The sequence below is a fragment of the Muntiacus reevesi genome, chromosome 2, assembly GCF_963930625.1.
Source record: "Muntiacus reevesi chromosome 2, mMunRee1.1, whole genome shotgun sequence".
NCBI classification, from domain to species: Eukaryota; Metazoa; Chordata; class Mammalia; order Artiodactyla; family Cervidae; genus Muntiacus; species Muntiacus reevesi.
In genome coordinates this window covers 258,970,604-258,988,239 of record NC_089250.1, presented here as the reverse complement: position 1 = coordinate 258,988,239, position 17,636 = coordinate 258,970,604, and the positions used below count along the sequence as shown (strand labels likewise).

Below are 17,636 nucleotides of genomic sequence, written 5' to 3'. Positions count from 1 at the left end.
ATACACGTGTATATACATGCATCTTAAATATTTTCATTTAAGTGATGTAACTTTTCACATAATTGAAAATTATTTGAGAATATTTTTAATATTACACAGTGTTGTTTTGTCATCTGTGATTAATGCAATAGTCATTGTCTCCTTTATTGCTATAAAAATTCTGGTTTTGTTTGAAGGGGCACTGTGCCAAACAACAAATATGAAAAAAAAAAACAACAACCACTTTACATGCTTCAGATGTAAACAAAAGCTGTTAGATTGGATTTCTCAGACAGTTCTTTAAAGGCCTTTTAGCCTTCTTCCTTTTCTCCTTCCTGCCTGGGAAGTGGATATAATGCTGTTCATGGAGCAGCCATCATATAACCATGCATCCACTAGGAAAGGAAGGGTAAGAGATTTATATGATCATACTAAATGAAAGTAGAGGATTTTAAATAGTGTATGTTGTATGAAAGTTATTTGGTAAACAAGACAATATTTACCTATAGGTGGATGAAATATATAGTAGCATTTCAATTCTCTTCATGGTAATGTTGACTGAAAAACACACAATGTGATAGCCATGAGTTTCAGTTCTATCTGAGTACTTACTGAGCACTATAGCTTGGGAGACAGCCTTTCAGGTAGCTCTGAGAAATTACTCTGAAGATGTGAAGGTGTACATGTGATTAAAGACACATTTGGGAGACGATTATTGCCAGTTGTGAGGAATAGATATCTTGGTTAATGATTTTAGTGCTTTCCTAAGTATGGGAAGATGCAAAAATCCAAGTTCATTAAAAAATTCTCCTGAAATAGTTCTAAATAAAGGCTCATTTTCGCAGAGCACAGAATGACTGATCCTGAATTTCTGTTCAGTTCAGCTCAGTTCAGTCGCTCAGTCGTGTCTGACTCTTTGCGACCCCATGGACCGCAGCACGCCAGGCCTCCTGGTCCATCACCAACTTCCGAAGTTTACCCAAACTCATGTCCATTGAGTCGGTGATGCCATCCAACCGTCTCATCCTCTGTTGTCCTCTTCTCCTCCTGCCTTCAATCTTTCCCAGGATCAGGGTCTTTTCCAATGAGTCAGCTCTTTGCATCAGGTGGCCAAAGTATTGGGGTTTCAGCTTCAACATCAGTCCTTCCAATGAACACTCAGGACTGATCTCCTTTAGAATGGACTGGTTGGATCTCCTTGCAGTCCAAGGGACTCTCAAGTCTTCTCCAACACCACAGTTCAAAAGCATCAATTTGTCGGCGCTCAGCTTTCTTTATAGTCCAACTTTAACATCCATACATGACTACTGAAAAAACCATAGCCTTGACTAGATGGACCTTCATTGGCAATGTAATGTCTCTGCTTTTTAATATGCTGTCTAGGTTGGTCATAACTTTCCTTCCAAGGAGTAAGCATATTTTAATTTCATGGCTGCAGTCACCATCTGCAGTGATTTTGGAACCCCAAAAAATAAAGTCAGCCACTGTTTCCCCATCTATTTGCCATGAAGTGATGGGACTGGATGCCATGATCTTAGTTTTCTGAATGTTGAGCTTAAGCCAACTTTTTCACTCTCCTCTTTCACTTTCATCAAGAGGCTCTCTAGTTCTTCTTCACTTTCTACCATAAGGATGGTGTCATCTGCATATCTGAGGTTATTGATATTTCTCCCAGCAAGCTTGATTCCAGCTTGTGCTTCATCCAGCCCAGCATTTCTCATGATGTACTCTGCATATGAGATAAATAAGCAGGGTGACAATATACAGCCTGACATACTCCTTTTCCTATTTGGAACCAGTCTGTTGTTCCATGTCCAGTTCTAAGTGTTGCTTCCTGATTTGCATACAGATTTCTCAAGAGGCTGGTCAAGTGGTCTGGTATTCCCATCTCTTTCAGAATTTTCCACAGTTTATTGTGATCCACACAGTCAAAGCCTTTGGCATAGTCAATAAAGCAGAAATAGATGTTTTTGCATTCTGGAACTATCTTGTTTTTTTGATGATCCAGCAGATATTGGCAATTTGATCTCTGGTTCCCCTGCCATTTCTAAAACCAGCTTGAACATCTGGAAGTTCACGTTTCATGTATTTCTGAAGCCTGACTTGGAGAATTTTGAGCATTATTTTACTAGAGTGTGAGATGAGTGCAGCTGTGTGGTACTTTGAGCATTATTTGGCATTGCCTTTCTTTGGGATTGGAATGAAAACTGACCTTTTCCAGTCCTGTGGCCATTGCTGGGTTTTCCAAATTTGCTGGCATACTGAGTACAGCACTTTTACAGCATCATCTTTTAGTATTTGAAATAGCTCAACTGGAATTCCATCACCTCCACTAGCTTTGTTCATAGTGATGCTTCCTAAGGCCCACTTGACTTCTCATTCCAAGATGTCTAGCTCTAGGTGAGTGATCACACCCTTGCGATTATCTGGGTCATGAAGGTTTTTTTTTGTACAGTTCTGTGTATCCTTGCCACCTCTTCTTAATATCTTCTGCTTCTGTTAGGTCCATACCATTTCTGTCCTTTATTGAGCCCATCTTTGTGTGAAATGTTCCCTTGGTATCTCTAATTTTCTTGAAGAGATCTCTAGTCTTTCCCATTCTATTGTTTTCCTCTATTTCTTTTGCACTGATCACTGAGGAAGGTTTTCTTAGCTCTCCTTGCTATTCTTTGGAACAATGCATTCAAATGGCTATATCTTTCCTTTTCTCTTTGCTTTTCAGTTCTCTTCTTTTCAGCTTTTTGTAAGGGCTCCTTAGACAGCCATTTTGCTTTTTTGCATTTCTTTTTCTTGGGGATGGTCTTGATCCTTGTCTCCTGTACAATGTCACGAACCTCTGTCCATAGTTTTCAGGCACGCTGTCTATCAGATCTAGTCCCTTAAATCTATTTCTCACTTCCACTGTATAATCATAAGGAATTTGACTTAGATCATACCTGAATGGTCTAGTGGTTTTCCCTACTTTCTTTAAGTCTGAATTTGGCAATAAAGACTTCATGATTTTAGGATGTTTTATTGTAGTCAGCAACTATAGAGGCTAATGACTTGATTCTTGTAGAACTCGATGGTGATTTACAATTCTCCCTTTCTGGTAATGAATTCAACCAACGTTTGGGAGACGTTTGTGACCAATTTGTCCCACAATGCTAGGAAGACGCATTCCTAGATCAGGTGAGGATTTCGTTGTTCAGTTCAGTCACTCAGTCGTATCTGACTATTTGCGACCCCATGGACTGCAGCACGCCAGGCTTCCCTGTCATCCATCACCAACTCCCAGAGCTTACTCAAACTCATGTAGAGTCAGTGATGCCATCCAACCATCTCAACCTCTATCATTCCCTTTCCCTCCCACCTTCAATCTTTCCCCAATGTGGAATTACTGGACTAGGCAATGTTAATGATAGTCATAAAACTCACTGTACCATCATCTGTTGTACTAGTCAGTTATCATCTAGGAATTGATTCCCTCTTGCTGTGTCTTCCCATATCTAGAGTTACACTACTACAATCATTTTGATCATAAATATATATGTAAAACTATATTTGGTTAATTGTTCAAGTTGCATAGTCATCATTATCTTTCTTAGAGGCTCAGTCACACATTTGGTAATGCAAAAACAAATAGTTTTGTAAAATAGGCAGAGTATAAGTAGAACAACCAGTAGCATTAATAAGACCATAATTAAGAATTTAAACCAAGAACTTCCATTCAGCATGGCCCAGTATATTCTTAGTCATCTGACCCAGCCTATTCCTTACCAACTGCTGTCTTTAAAGGTAATGATATATAAGCATTGTTCATAAGGCAGTCAGCCTAATTTCCTAGTGTTATTAAGCTGATTAGCTTTAGTATGATTTAATTGTTCCCAACAAACACATTGTTCTGTTAAACTTAAATGACCATAGCCTGTTAGCTATATAAAGCCGTCACGTAACAGAAGGAGGTTCCCTCGTAATAATTGGGAATTTATATTCTTTCACTGAAATTTAGCTCATTGCTCTGAGCTTGAGTAACTTTGAAAGAAAATTCATATTTATGGCTAGGGTCAGAGCAAGTATGATTGACTGGCCAACTGAGGGGGTTCCATCTAGTAATATCAATAGTGGCCCAAACAGAACAATAACTTCTTTCTTCTACAATAAATTTCCTAAGGGCTATCAAGTCATTGCCTTGGAGAGGAGAAATCCACCAAGGTAACTCAGAAGTACTGGACATAGGTGATTGACCATAAGCTCAACAGTTGGATTAATTTTTAAATTCTGCATAGCATTTTGCCTGTGATAGAAAACATTTGATTCACATGCAAAAGTCCAGTATATCAAGAGAACACTATAAATAATCATACAGGTCAGGTTCTGAATCTTGGGATAGCTTTTTATTTCTGATGTTGTCTTCTTGTCCTGGTGTGAGTGTCATTTCCTCTGTGAGCACTGTTTTAAAGTGAGTTTGAGTTCAGTAGTCTGCTATATAGATCAGTACAGTGCAGGGGCCCATTTTAAGTGGGAAATATTCCAAGCTTCATTTCCTTCATTTTTGCTGCACATCAAGTAGTTTGCGTTCTTTTTTTTTTAATTTTAAAAATTATTTATTTTAAAATTTTATTTTTGACTGCACTGGGTCTTACCTGCTGTACATGGGCTTTCTCTAGTTGTGGCAAGTGGGGGCTACTCTCTAGTTACAGTGCATGAGCTTCTCATTGCAATGCATGTGGCTTCTCTTGTTGCAGAGTGCAGGCTTCATTTAGTAGTTAGGGCTCATGGGCTCTAGAGTCCTAGATATCATTTTGAGATAATGATTTTGTTTCCTTCAAGAAATACGCGGAAGTGAAATTACTCAATTCTATGATAATTGTATTTTTAAACTTTTTGAGAAACTTCTATTTACCTTAGTGGCTGTGCCAACTTACATTCCTACCAACAGTGCACAAGGGTTCCCTTTTCTCCACATCTTCACCAACACCTGTTATTTCTTGTCGTTTTGATAATAGCTATTTTAACAGATGTAAGATAGTATCTCATTCTGGTTTTGAGTTGTATTTCCCTGATAGTTAGTGAGGTTGAACATCTTTTCATATACTTGTGGTCATTTGTTAGAATTCTTTGGAAAATGTCCATTAAGATCATCTACACAGTTTTTATTTGGATTATTTTGCTACTGAGTTGTTTCAACTTTATATATTTTCCATTTAACCCCCATATGATATGTAATCTGTGAATATGTTCTTCTATTCCATAGGTTGCCTTTTCATTTTATTGTTTCCTTTGCTGTACAGAAACTTTTTAATTTGATGTAGTCCCACTTGTTTATTTTTACTTTTGTTGTCAAATCCAAAAAAATCATTGCTAAGACTGAAGTTTGAAAGCTTACCCCCCTTTTCATTAAGGAATTTTGTGATTTCAGGTCTTATGTTCAATTCCTTGATCCATTTTGAGTTGATTTTGTGTACAGTGTAACACAGTGGCTCAGTTTCATTCATTTACACGTGGTGTCCAATTTTCTCAACACCATTTATGGAAGAGAATATCGTTGTGTCCAGTTTTCCCAGCACCACTTATGGAAGAGAATATCCTTTTCCCATTGTATATTCTTGGCTTCTTTCTCATTAATTATAACAATGTGTGAGTTTGTTTCTGGGCTCTCTATTCTGTTCTACTGATTTACATGTCAGTTTTTATGCCCATACCATACTGTTTTGATTCCTAAGGCTTTGTAATACAGTTTAAAATCAGGATTATTTTATATTTCTGTGAAAAATGCCATTGAAATTTTATATAGTTGTGTTGAATCTGAAAAATCTTTGGGGGTAATATGGATATTGAAGAATATTAATTCTTACAACCCATAAGCACAGAATGCTTTTCCATTTATTTGTGTCTCCTTCAGTTTGTTTTGGCAAAGTCACAGTTTTCAGTATACAGGTCTTTAACCTCCTTGGTTAAATTTATTCCTAGGTATTTCATTTTTAAAAAATACTGTTTTATTGATCTATAGTGATTTACAATATTGTATTAGTTATAGGTATTCCAGTTAGAGTTATTATAAAATATTGGTTATATTCCCTGTGCTGCACAATATATCCTTGCAACTTATTTATTTTATGCATAGTAATTTGTATCTCTTTATCCCCTACCCTTGCCTTGCTCCTCCCCTTTCCCTTTTCTCATTGGTAACCCCTTCTCTGTGTCTGTGAGTTTCTGTTATACTTATTCATTTGTTTTATTTAATAAGTGATATCCTACAGTACTTATCTTTCTCTATCTGACTTATTTCACTAAGTGTAATCCCCTCTAGGTCCATCCATGTTGGTCCAAACGGCAAAATTTCATTCTTTTCTATGGCTGAGTAGTGTACCATTGTGTGTGTGTGTGTGTGTGTACACATATATATGTTTTATTGATTTATCATTGATTTACAATATTAGTTACGTGTGTGTGTGTGTGTATCCCCCACATTTCCTTTATCCATTCTTTATCCATTCATCTGGACACTTACTTAGGTTGCTTCCATATCTTAGTTGTTATAAATACTATAATGCTGCTGTGAACATTGGGATGCATGTTACTGCTGCATTTGGAGTGATAGTTTACACACTGCCTCTATAAATGCCTACCAGATAGTAAGGGGAGGAATAAGTGACGAGTCACAACAGTCAATGCCCCAGTCATACTTACACCCTCTCAGTGGACCTGCCAGCCAGGAAACGAGGTGTGCTTCGTGATTCTTGGGCTAGGATGGCAGTCAATGTTCCACTCATACATACAGTCTTTATAGATGCCCATTATTAATGGGCAAGGATGGCCGTCAGGTCTCTGTTCACACACATAGCATCTGCATGTGCCTCTGCAGATACTTACTGGCAAAAAGGGAGGATGGTGTTGCTAGGTGTCATGCATAATAGTGTAAAAGATTGGCATTTTTAAAGTGTTTAGCTAGTGTAGAGTTGGCACTGTCAATAGGGTTTTGTTCTGCAGGTCAGCAACCTTCTCAGCCTTTTGGATAGGAAAAGCAAGTATACTTCGGATGTTTTATTTTTTTGTTATTGTTTAGGGTTTTGGTAGTTATTTGCACTTGGTGGCATTTCTAATTTCAAGCTTCTCAGGTGCTCAGATTGGAATATATGGGAAGACAAAACAACAGAACACCCAGTTCTCGACCAGGGAACTCACCACTGGGCTGGGTTTTTCCTCAAATCCCAAGGTCAGTCCAGTTGACCTTCATTTTTCCAACTTGCAGTTTCTTTCTTATATTTGCTCTTCTGCACATATGACATTTTTTTTCCCCCTGCTTCTAAGACTCTCTCTTTATCATGTATTTTAATCAGTGTAGTTGTGAGTCCCTGGGAATAGTTGCCTCCCTGACCCCACTGCCACTCCCCTCTGCCTTGTGACTTGTGCTTGGGATGGGTTGAACTTAGATCTTTGGGTTTACAGTTTTCATCAAATTTGGAAAGTTTTCAGCAATTATTTCTTCAATTATTTTTTTGTCCTCTGCCCATTCTTCTTCCTGTCTTTCAGGGATCTCTACTACACATAATTAGGCTAGATGAAGTTGTTCCACAGCTCTCTTCTCATTCTGTTTTTCTGTTTCAATTATATAGTTTTTATTGCTATGTCTTCAAGTTTACTAATGCTTGCTTTTGGAATGTTTAATTGAATAATCTTATTAACTGTATTCTCAGACACTGTTGTTTTTAACCCCTTGATTTGTTTGAGTCTTAAATATTTTCCACATCAGTACTTACCAAGATCAATCTCTCTTGTTCCTTTTTGGACATGCAGGATATAGTTTTGTACTGCTAGTATCGATTAACAAATACAAAATCTTGTAAATCAAATATAAAATCTATTTTTGTCATTTCTGGATGTATTTCTATTGGATTTTTCTACTTATTATAGTCATGTGTGCATGCTTATAAAACTTATTTGCTACCAGACAGTATGAAAGTTACCCTCAATATCCTTGGTATTTTTACATTTCTATAAATATACTCAAGTTTTGTTCTGGAATATACTGATGATACTTGAGAATAGTTTGTTCAAGATTTGCTTTAAGCTCTGCTGGGTGGGACCAGGAAAGCCTTAGTCTAGTGCTAGCTTGCCTCTCTACTGAGGCAATAGCTTTTTAAGTAATCTAACCAGTACCCTGTGAATTATGAAGTTTACCATTCTTGTTCATGGGGACACAAACAATTCCTGACCCTGTGTGAGTTCCAAGGATTGCCTTTGCTCTTAAGCATTTCTTTTGCTGGTCATAGGTGGTCTCCTTAATCCTTTGCAGTGATTAGAACTTGACTGAATACTCTGCCCTGCAAACTTTAGCCATCACTGCCTCCCTGGAAATACTCAGCTCCATCTTTTCTACTTAAGGGAGTTACAAATCTTTATATTACCCCTCCCAGTGCTAAGATGTGAAAATGCTCTCTAAGCAGTACACTGGGTCAAATGTATGGACATTTGTTTGTTTATACTTCGTTAGGCATGACCATTCTGTTGTCTGGTGTCCAATGTCTGAAATCATGTATATCTCATATTTTATCTAGTGTTTTGTTATTTTAGGCTGGAAGGTAAATCCAGCCTGTATTATTCCCATTTTTGGCTGCAACCAATGTTAAAAGAAAAAAAATTCTGTGCTTAAGAATTGCAAGAAAGCAGAGCTTCCATATACCATTCTCCCAACTTGCCTAATACTAACATTTTACATTACCATAGTATAATGATGGAAACCAGGATATTAACATTGGGCGCAATACTATCAAACAAATGTCAGGCCTTGATTGACTTCCATTAAGTTTTCTCCAGTAATTTTCCAAAAATTGAATTCACAATCCTATGTTGTATTTTGTTCCCTTGCCTTTTATAATCTGGGAAGGTTATGAACTTTTGGAGAACTGGGCAAGTTATTTTACAAAAGGTTCTGCATTTTGGATCTGCCTGCAGTTCCCTCATTATTAGGACATAGTTATGCATGTTTTGATCTTCCCAGGTGGCACTAGTGGTAAAAAAAAACCTGCCTGCCAATGCAGGAAACGTAAGAGACACGGGTTCGATCCCTGGGTTGGGAAGATCCCTTGGAGGAGGGCATGGCAACCCACTCCAGTATTCTTGCCTGGAAAATCCCATGAACAAAGGAGCCTGGCGGGCTATGGTCCATAGGGTCACAAAGAGCTGGACATGACTGAAGTGACTTAGCACATAGCACATGCATGTTTTGGTGAGAATACTACCCAGGTATTTGCCCTTCTTAGTGAATCACCTTTATGCCAGTGTCAGTATTGGTGATTATTGGGTAAAGGGGCTGTATGCAATGTTTTATCTTTGTAATTAAATACTTGGGAGAGATATTATGAGATAATTCTAATAACCCATTATCCCCTTATACTTTCACCTTCATATTTACCACCCATCAATGGATTTTTTTATGTAATTATAAAATTATGGTGATTTTCTATTTTCCTCATTCCCTTTATAAAGTAGAATTCTTCATCATTAAATTGAGCCAGAATTCCTTCTTTGGGGTAGCTAATTTCATGGTTCATGGCAGCAATAAACAGGATAGGTCAGGAACATCTCCTTGTATTTAGGGGGGGAAGAAAGCAAAGCTTCCAAGTAGTGTAGGGAATATGTGGAAAGGATAAAGGAGGAAATGAAAAAAAAGAAAATGGAAACAAGTAAAGTTTTGTCAATTAAAGCACCATGAACAGGAATCAAAAACAACAGTTTACAACAATAATTATATTCTGGTTTATCAGATTAGCAGACTGTGAAGTGACAGGAGCTCATAACAAAGTTCAAAGAAAAATATTAATGATATATTTCCAAAATGTAGCTATAATTAAAATAAGGGAGGCAATAAGAATATGTTGTATTAATTTTTAAATTTATTCATTAGTGTTTCAAAAAATAAGTGTCAAGACACCTGTTTATTTTACTTGTCATTAATTTTAAGTTTGTAGATAATATTTAGATAGCTCATTGTTTTAATTTGTTCAAGCAAGCAAAATATTAAACCACACGAAGAAGTGTGGGGCAAGTAGTTCTGGAGTACTACCCAAGAAGAGGGAAATTAATCAGCACTGATGGTAACTTAGAATAACCGTGTAGAGTAGGATAGAAGAGTAACTCACCAGTGTGGTGACATGATAGCTCAGTAAGTAGAGTGAGGTATTAGTAACAATATTAACAATTATAATACAATTGAACTATTTCAAAGATATGAAATAGCAAGTATCCTAATAAGGGTAGTAACAAAGACTCATTCTTATACTCTGTAGGACATGAACTATCAATTATATACTTTTATTAACTGCTAGTTTAAATAAAATACTAATAAGGAATATGTAAGGGAAGCATAGCTCAATATACCCAATTAGAAAACAGCTTACTTACTACTGCTGATCATGCAAAACTGGGCAGGACACCAATCTCAAAAATTAGAATCTAATGAATGATAGTGATGTAAATATATGTAAATATAACAGGTAAATATTATTATAAAAAAATCTAATAACCAGTGTGGCTTTTGATCACTTTGATTAACAACCAGGTCAACTGTCCTAAGAAAGAGATATTGGGTGGTTAAGATTTGCAACCTTATTAGCTGTCTTATTTTCTTTTTCGTCTTTTTCTTTTTTTTCTGAATCAGCTGAGACTGCTAAAATCAAAGGTCTACTGACAGTCCAACTGCCAACCACAGTAAGACAACACTGAGTGGGAATAACAGGGAAAATTATAGTTATAAAACCCAATCAAAGCCATGCAATAGTAGTGTCTATAAACCCTCTTTATTTAAGTTTAGTGATCAATTTTTAATCCTTGCAATAGCTGTTTTCCGCTCCATTTAAAGCTACTAAGAGACTGCTAAGATTGGGTTAGACTATTTTATGAAATATTTAAAATGCATTTCATTTGGATCCTGACTGGTACTGCCTAGAGGTGAAACGGTTCCTTAAAGGAATTGTGTTGCAAGAGGTATTTAGGGAAATCTGTTGTGTCAAAACAACATAGGAATTCAAAAAGAACTCAAACATTTGATGATAATGGAAAGTTTAAACATCTACCATTAAAACAAAATCAATAGAAAACAAAACAAATCTACACAAACACCTTGCAGGACCACAATACTTTAAAACCACAGTATCTGAGAGTTCTGGCTCTTTGGAGAAGATAAGTATACCATATATAACAAGCAAAAAAATTAGAATGCAAAAGATATATCTGAGCAATATTACAGAACAGTAAGCCAAAAACAATAAATAACCCAAAAAAACAAAAACACAAGCACCAAAAGTAACTGTAAGCAAAACATCCATGGATAAACTCATATGAAAATAACTCAAATAATTGATAATTACAGGAATACATTTCTCACACATTAAAAAAATGGATTAACAGGGACCATCCTATGTGAATGGATATTCAGAATGTTGATTGATATAAAAAGGAGAAATATTTGGCAATACTGAACAAAGCTGAAAGTATTTATCACTTATGAATGAACAATTCTGCTTCTAGAATGGCCATAAATTCTGAAAACAAATTTAAAAGAGATTGAATCTTGTCAATAAATACACAGGTTGTTTTCAGTGAAACTCAGAAACAAATAGGCTTCATATATGTCTTTCATTCAAAAGACTCCTCCCTAGTATAACTTGTTCAGTATCAAGTAAGGTGCCTGCCCATACTAAAAGCATTACCACATTCCTTACATTCATAGGGTTTCTTACCATTGTGAGTTCTCTGATGTTTTGTAAAGGATGACCTATGTCTAAAGGCCTTCCTACATGCTTTACATTCATAAGGTTTCTCTCCAGTATGAATTCTCTGATGTTCAGTAAGGGCTGAACTGTGTCTAAAAGCCTTCTCACATACCTTACATTCATATGGTTTCTCACCACTATGAATTCTTTGATGTTGAATAAGAGCTGAAGTAAGTCTAAAGAACTTTCCACACTCTTTACATTCATAAGGTTTCTGACCACTGTGAATTCTCTGATGTCGAGTAAGTTCACTACCTACTCCAAAAGCTTTCCCACATTCCTTACATTTATATGGTTTCTCGCCAGTATGAATTCTCTGATGTCTGGTCAGGGATGAACTATTTCTAAAGACCTTTCCACATGCCTTGCATTCATAGGGTTTCTCACCAGTATGAATTCTTTGATGTCGGGCAAGTTCTCTACAGACTCCAAAAGTCTTCCCACATTGTTTACATGCATAAGGTTTTTCACCAGTATGAATTCTCTGATGTTCAGTAAGCTGTGAACTAATTCTAAAGACCTTCTCACATTGAATACATTTGTATGGTTTCTCACCAGTATGAATTCTCTGATGTTCGGTTAGCTGTGAATGAAATCGAAAATCCTTGCCACATTCCTTACATTTGTAAGGTTTCTCATCAGTTTGGATTTTCTGATGTCTAGTAAGTTGTGCATGCACTCTAAAAGATTTCCCACAAAAAGTGCATTCATATGGTTTCTCACAATCATGAATTCTTTGAAATGAAGTGATTTCTTCAATTCTTCTAAAAGTCCTTCCATATTCCTTACATTTACAGCACTTCTGATCATCACGGTGTACACTAAGGTCTTCATAAAAACTAAATACATTCCCACATTCCATACATTTACAAGGTTTCACACCAGTATGAATATTCAGTTGTAGGGTATGGGGGACATCTATTCCAAAGGTTTCCAAATATTTACTACATTCAGAGGTTTTTTTACCACTATGTATTTTCTCATATTCATCAACGCTTAATTCACAACTAAGGACCTTCCCATATTGCTTATATTCAAAGGGCTTCTTGCTATCATGAAATCTCTGATGTAATGTAAGAAATTTGTAATTTTTGTAACTGGGCACCTTTTCAGAGAGGATTTTTATTTGACTGAAACATCCCACTTCAGGTCTTTGTACTTCAATCTTCCTTTTGTTTTGCCAATCATTTCTAAAAATGGAGTTCTGAAGGCCAACTAATTTACTGTTTTCTATTACTTCCCACTGAGAATTATTTTTTTCAAGAATGTCCTTTTCTACAGATAAAGTCTTTGTGTCATACTTGGATTCCAAGTCTGAAAGAAAGGGGGAAAAAACAATTTCTTTTTTCATGTATCACAAAAATAAAAGTTATAAAATGCACAGTAGAAAAGCTGAAAATAATTCACAGCATAAATGAATGATTAAAATATTGTTATAAAGTTTGAAGAAAGGTAAAAAGAGCTCAGAGAAGGATAAGAATAAGGATGTGAAGTTTGTGATAAGAGATATGGATTGGCAATGGGTCTGAAATTTTGGTGTTGGATTATCACCTAGTAAACTTCTCAAACACTGATGTGCATGAACTAATCCATAATCCAGATAAACTGAATTAACATTTACAAATGTGGAATTTAGTTATCGGCTATCTTGTAGAGATACTGTGAATACAGATGAAAATTTGATAACCTATACATTCTAACAGTTTTCTGAGATTTTTCTTTTATAATATAATCCCAATACTTTACCATGGATAACAAGGTTCTGCTTGTAAGACAGTACTTTAATCCATTATCCCCTTTCACCTAACCTTTTTCACCTCCTACATCAAACCACATTTCCTATCATTTAGAGATACCCACAAGATGTTTCATTTCTCAGAAACGGACTCCTTATATACCATCTCCTTTTCATTGTCCATGTCTAAAAGTTAGTACCCTCAGAAATGATGTACTACTAGCTGACTCTATGTAAGTTCATATATCCATCTCTATTCCAATATTTAGTTTCTTGCCCTCATACCCTTTTTTTTTTCAATTTTGTATTCTGAAATTTTCTCTGTTGTCATTCATACTATTTATTTCCTTATTCCTTAAACTTCAAAAAGACAAAATCATTATTTTATGTGCCACTGAATTTCAAGGCTCAAGGTCATAGTAGTTGACAGTTAGAAGAAAAGTAAATCACTGGTTGAAAGGAATTTAAGAATAAAAGCAAATATTACAAACATGTCACTGGAGAATACAACTATCAAAGTAACTATAAGAATAGTGCAATAGTTACAGTATGCCTCCATGCTTTTAAAAATATCACACTACAGTACAGTGATTTTATATACACAAATTTATATACATATGAAATTTCTAATATAGTAAGATATATGTATATATATAATAGTGTTTATAAATGATTGTCTTCTAATTGCCTCTCTACTTACACATATTGTCTCCATCATTGCTATTAATTTCCTCCTATGCATACTCATGAGTTTCTTTATCCCATATGTGAATAAAGATTATGTTTTATTTACTTCTCTTCAGTAGTATTGTCACTATTATTCATCTATCCTACTGAAATCCTAGTTTATATTTACATGTTTTCCTTCATGCTCTTTCCCAAATACTCCATTTTCTTATACTCAAAGCTAACCATTGCTATATTGCCCCCAAAATATCAGTGTTTTAGATATCACAATAGGTATATACCATATTTTAAGGCTTATGCAGTTCTGAGTAAAGCTGTAGCTGAAATGATATGTAAAAGTGGAGGTAGGAGGTGGGAAAAAAGGGAGGTGGAGGTGTAAGGCACTTTGTAACAAACAATCCGTTGGACCTAGCTGGAGATTGGCAGACAATGAGGGAACAACCTGAGGAAAATCCAAAGTGACTGATACACATTGTATGACAAAGAACAAAAATAATTTCCTGTGACTGAATTATGTTATGTATAATTAAGGTGAAATAATGCAAACATCTTATCTGACTGCAACAATAAAATCATAAATGAATGCCAGTATCAGTAAATTAAAAGTACTTCCTTTTAGAAATGAAGACGCTTTCTATCAAACAACTGTTCAGTTGTTGTGGAAATGTATTGGAATTTCTGAGAATAGTGGCACTGAAAATATTACATATTGAAAATCCATGAAACAACATTAGTCACAAAGAAAGGATTTAAATGTTTATATTAATAAAAATGAAAGAATGAAAATAACCAATGTATACATCCCATTCAAGAAGTTAGACGAGAACAAAGTGACCTAAAGAAAAGGTGAGGAGAGAATTGAATACATAGGGAATCAGAATGTGATGAGTTAGAAACATGTAAAGAATATAATTAACAAATATAAAATGTAAATGACAAGGGAAAGAACCATCACAGAGAGAATTTTTTTAAATGATATAAGATTCCTATGCTAATCAATTTGAAAATGTTGACATAAATTATTTTGTAGGTAAATAAATAGTGAAACCCTAGATGCCACAAAAGTTGAAAAAAAAAAAGAACAGTTTGCTAGAAAGAGATAAAATTGTCAAAGACTTACCTCCCTTGAAACAAAAATTCTTAAGCATGCCTACTGTCTAAGTTGTGACAGTAAGCCAGATAATGCCCCAGGGCTCCTAAAATAAAGATCTGAGCCATAACCTGGAGCAGGGAAAGTAGAAAATATGCTCTTGACAGTTGTGACAGAAGCAAGAATGTTATCATATTAATGAATCATGACAAAAGACACAAAAATTATCTGAAGGAAACCACCATTTTGACAATGCAAGAATTGAAAAACGGGAAAAAATACTTTGTGTACTAAAATATGTTAAGTAAACAACTAAATAAAATTTATAGCTAGTATTAATTTTTAAAGATGAAGCAAAACACATATAAAACATGGAAGTCCAGAAGAACTCACTTTTAACCAATTCAGGTGTATGGTCTGGGATAGGGAAGATATAGAGTGAGCCTGGGGAAACTCCAGAAAGCAGTAATATATTCAAGAAATAAAGAATCAAGTCAATGGTATACAAAAATCCATAAGGAATTCCTTGGTATTTATACCGCTAGGTATCAACAATCAAAGGGTGTGATGGGCTAAAGTATACTAAACTAATGAAAATCAACAAATCCATAATGACACATAAGAGGTCAGTTAAATAGAATTTCCCCAAAACATCACAGGGGCTTGCCTCCGCTTGAACAGGCTAGGCTTTTTATTCTGGTGATGACTTTCCTTGTTTCATCAAGTCTTTACTCTCCTGGCCCCGTTGACTTGTCACATCCCACACAACCTTTCACAGCAACTTCCTTTCCATCAATAAGGTAGTCACAACGTGCTTAGAAATGGAACACCCTGCTTACAAGAAAGAAATGTAACATAATAAAACCTGCTTCTGACACTAATGAGCCATGTAACCTTGGAGAGGTAGCCTAAATATTCGTCTTAGCAATCTCTTCAAAGAAAAATAATGCAAGTAGTATTTATGTCATAGGGGTGCAGAATTAGGTAACTCAATATATTAAAAGGGCTTAAAACAGGGCCTGGTACAAGGCAAGAACTACATGAGCTGAGAGGAAAACAAGTAGCTTTCTAAAACATTAAGAGGTCCTTGCTGGAATTCTGACTTAACGTTAAATGCAAAGTTCTTTAATGTCATAGTAGGTGTAAGACAATACTTGTATCAGGCAATGAATATGAATTCTGTTTGCCAATCTAACAACATAAATTACACAGATTCTTTTGATAATCATATCAAATCAAGACAATATCTTAGCTGTTCTATCAGAGGTGGGTAAGGAAATAATATAAAGAACTTAAAGTAATTCTGGGCTCAAACAAAATACAATAGATACCTTAAAGGATATACTCTATGTAACCCATAATCAGATCTAGCTCTCTGGATATCAAGGAAGGCAGAAATTATATGAAGAAACTAAGAAGGGACTTCATACAAGTTATATGAAGAATGATGAAGGTTCTAAAAGGAGGTGTCATCTCCAAAACCATGCTCAATCCATGCATTTGGAAACTTGGAGAAGAAACTCATCTAGTGTAGCACTGAGTTAACTGAATGTCAACTGATAGTCTATAGAAAATATTCTAAATTATGTGAATAGCCAAATTTACCCAGTGAGACCAAGTTGCAGTAATTTTCCATCATCACATCCCAGTACAAGTCCCTCTGAGCAGAATCCAGATATTCCCACTCCTCCTGAGAGAAGCTGATGACCACATCCCTGAATGTCACCAGTTCCTAAAACAAGAAACCACATATTACATGTAAAATTGAAGGAAACATTTTTGACTAATAGATAAAAAAGAATTAAACTATTATATATAGAATGGATAAACAACAAGGGCCTACTGTATAGCACAGGGAACTATATTCAATATCTTATAATAAACCATAAAAGAATATGAAAAAGAATATATTTGTATAACTGAATCACTTTGCTGTATAGCAGAAATTAACATTGTAAATGAACATTGTATGTCACATGCCTGTGGCATGAATTATCAATGATGATGAATTTTCACATCCTTGTTCCTTGGTATAGGAAAAATATCTAGCTTAGAAAATAGGGTATGAACAATATTTTAAAATTTCTTACAACCCCAAGTTCATCACTGTTAATCACCATTTCACATTATATAAGAATTATAACTTCTAATGAGAAATTATTTATTAAGTGCTTTTTAGTGGCTGCAGAGTAGTGTGGTGAAAATATACCTGCCTTAATTATATTTAGGCATAGGTTGGATAAGGTCTTCTCCAGTTCTGAAATCAATAATAATCTACTGTCTAAGTCTGAGACTGCTGCTGCTGCTGCTAAGTCACTCCAGTCGTGTCCGACTCTGTGTGACCCCATAGACGGCAGCCCACCAGGCTCCCCCGTCCCTGGGATTCTCC

At 35.5% G+C, this 17,636-nt stretch overlaps 1 protein-coding gene across 4 annotated transcripts in view; it reads right to left on the bottom strand.

The window, feature by feature from the left end:
- Positions 1 to 17,636, bottom strand: part of LOC136161222 (zinc finger protein 260) — a 115,497-nt gene that overhangs the window by 15,582 nt on the left and 82,279 nt on the right. For 2 of the 4 annotated variants that reach the window (XM_065925903.1, XM_065925902.1), the window contains 2 exons: positions 16,853 to 16,979; positions 9,931 to 13,049 (listed from right to left, as the gene is read on the bottom strand). In XM_065925903.1, coding sequence (XP_065781975.1) covers positions 11,638 to 13,049; positions 16,853 to 16,979 — 1,539 coding nt within the window. In that variant the 3' untranslated portion in view covers positions 9,931 to 11,637. Of the gene's footprint in view, positions 16,982 to 17,636 lie in introns of those variants that run through there. The other 2 variants (XM_065925905.1, XM_065925904.1) reach the window with 2 other exon arrangements.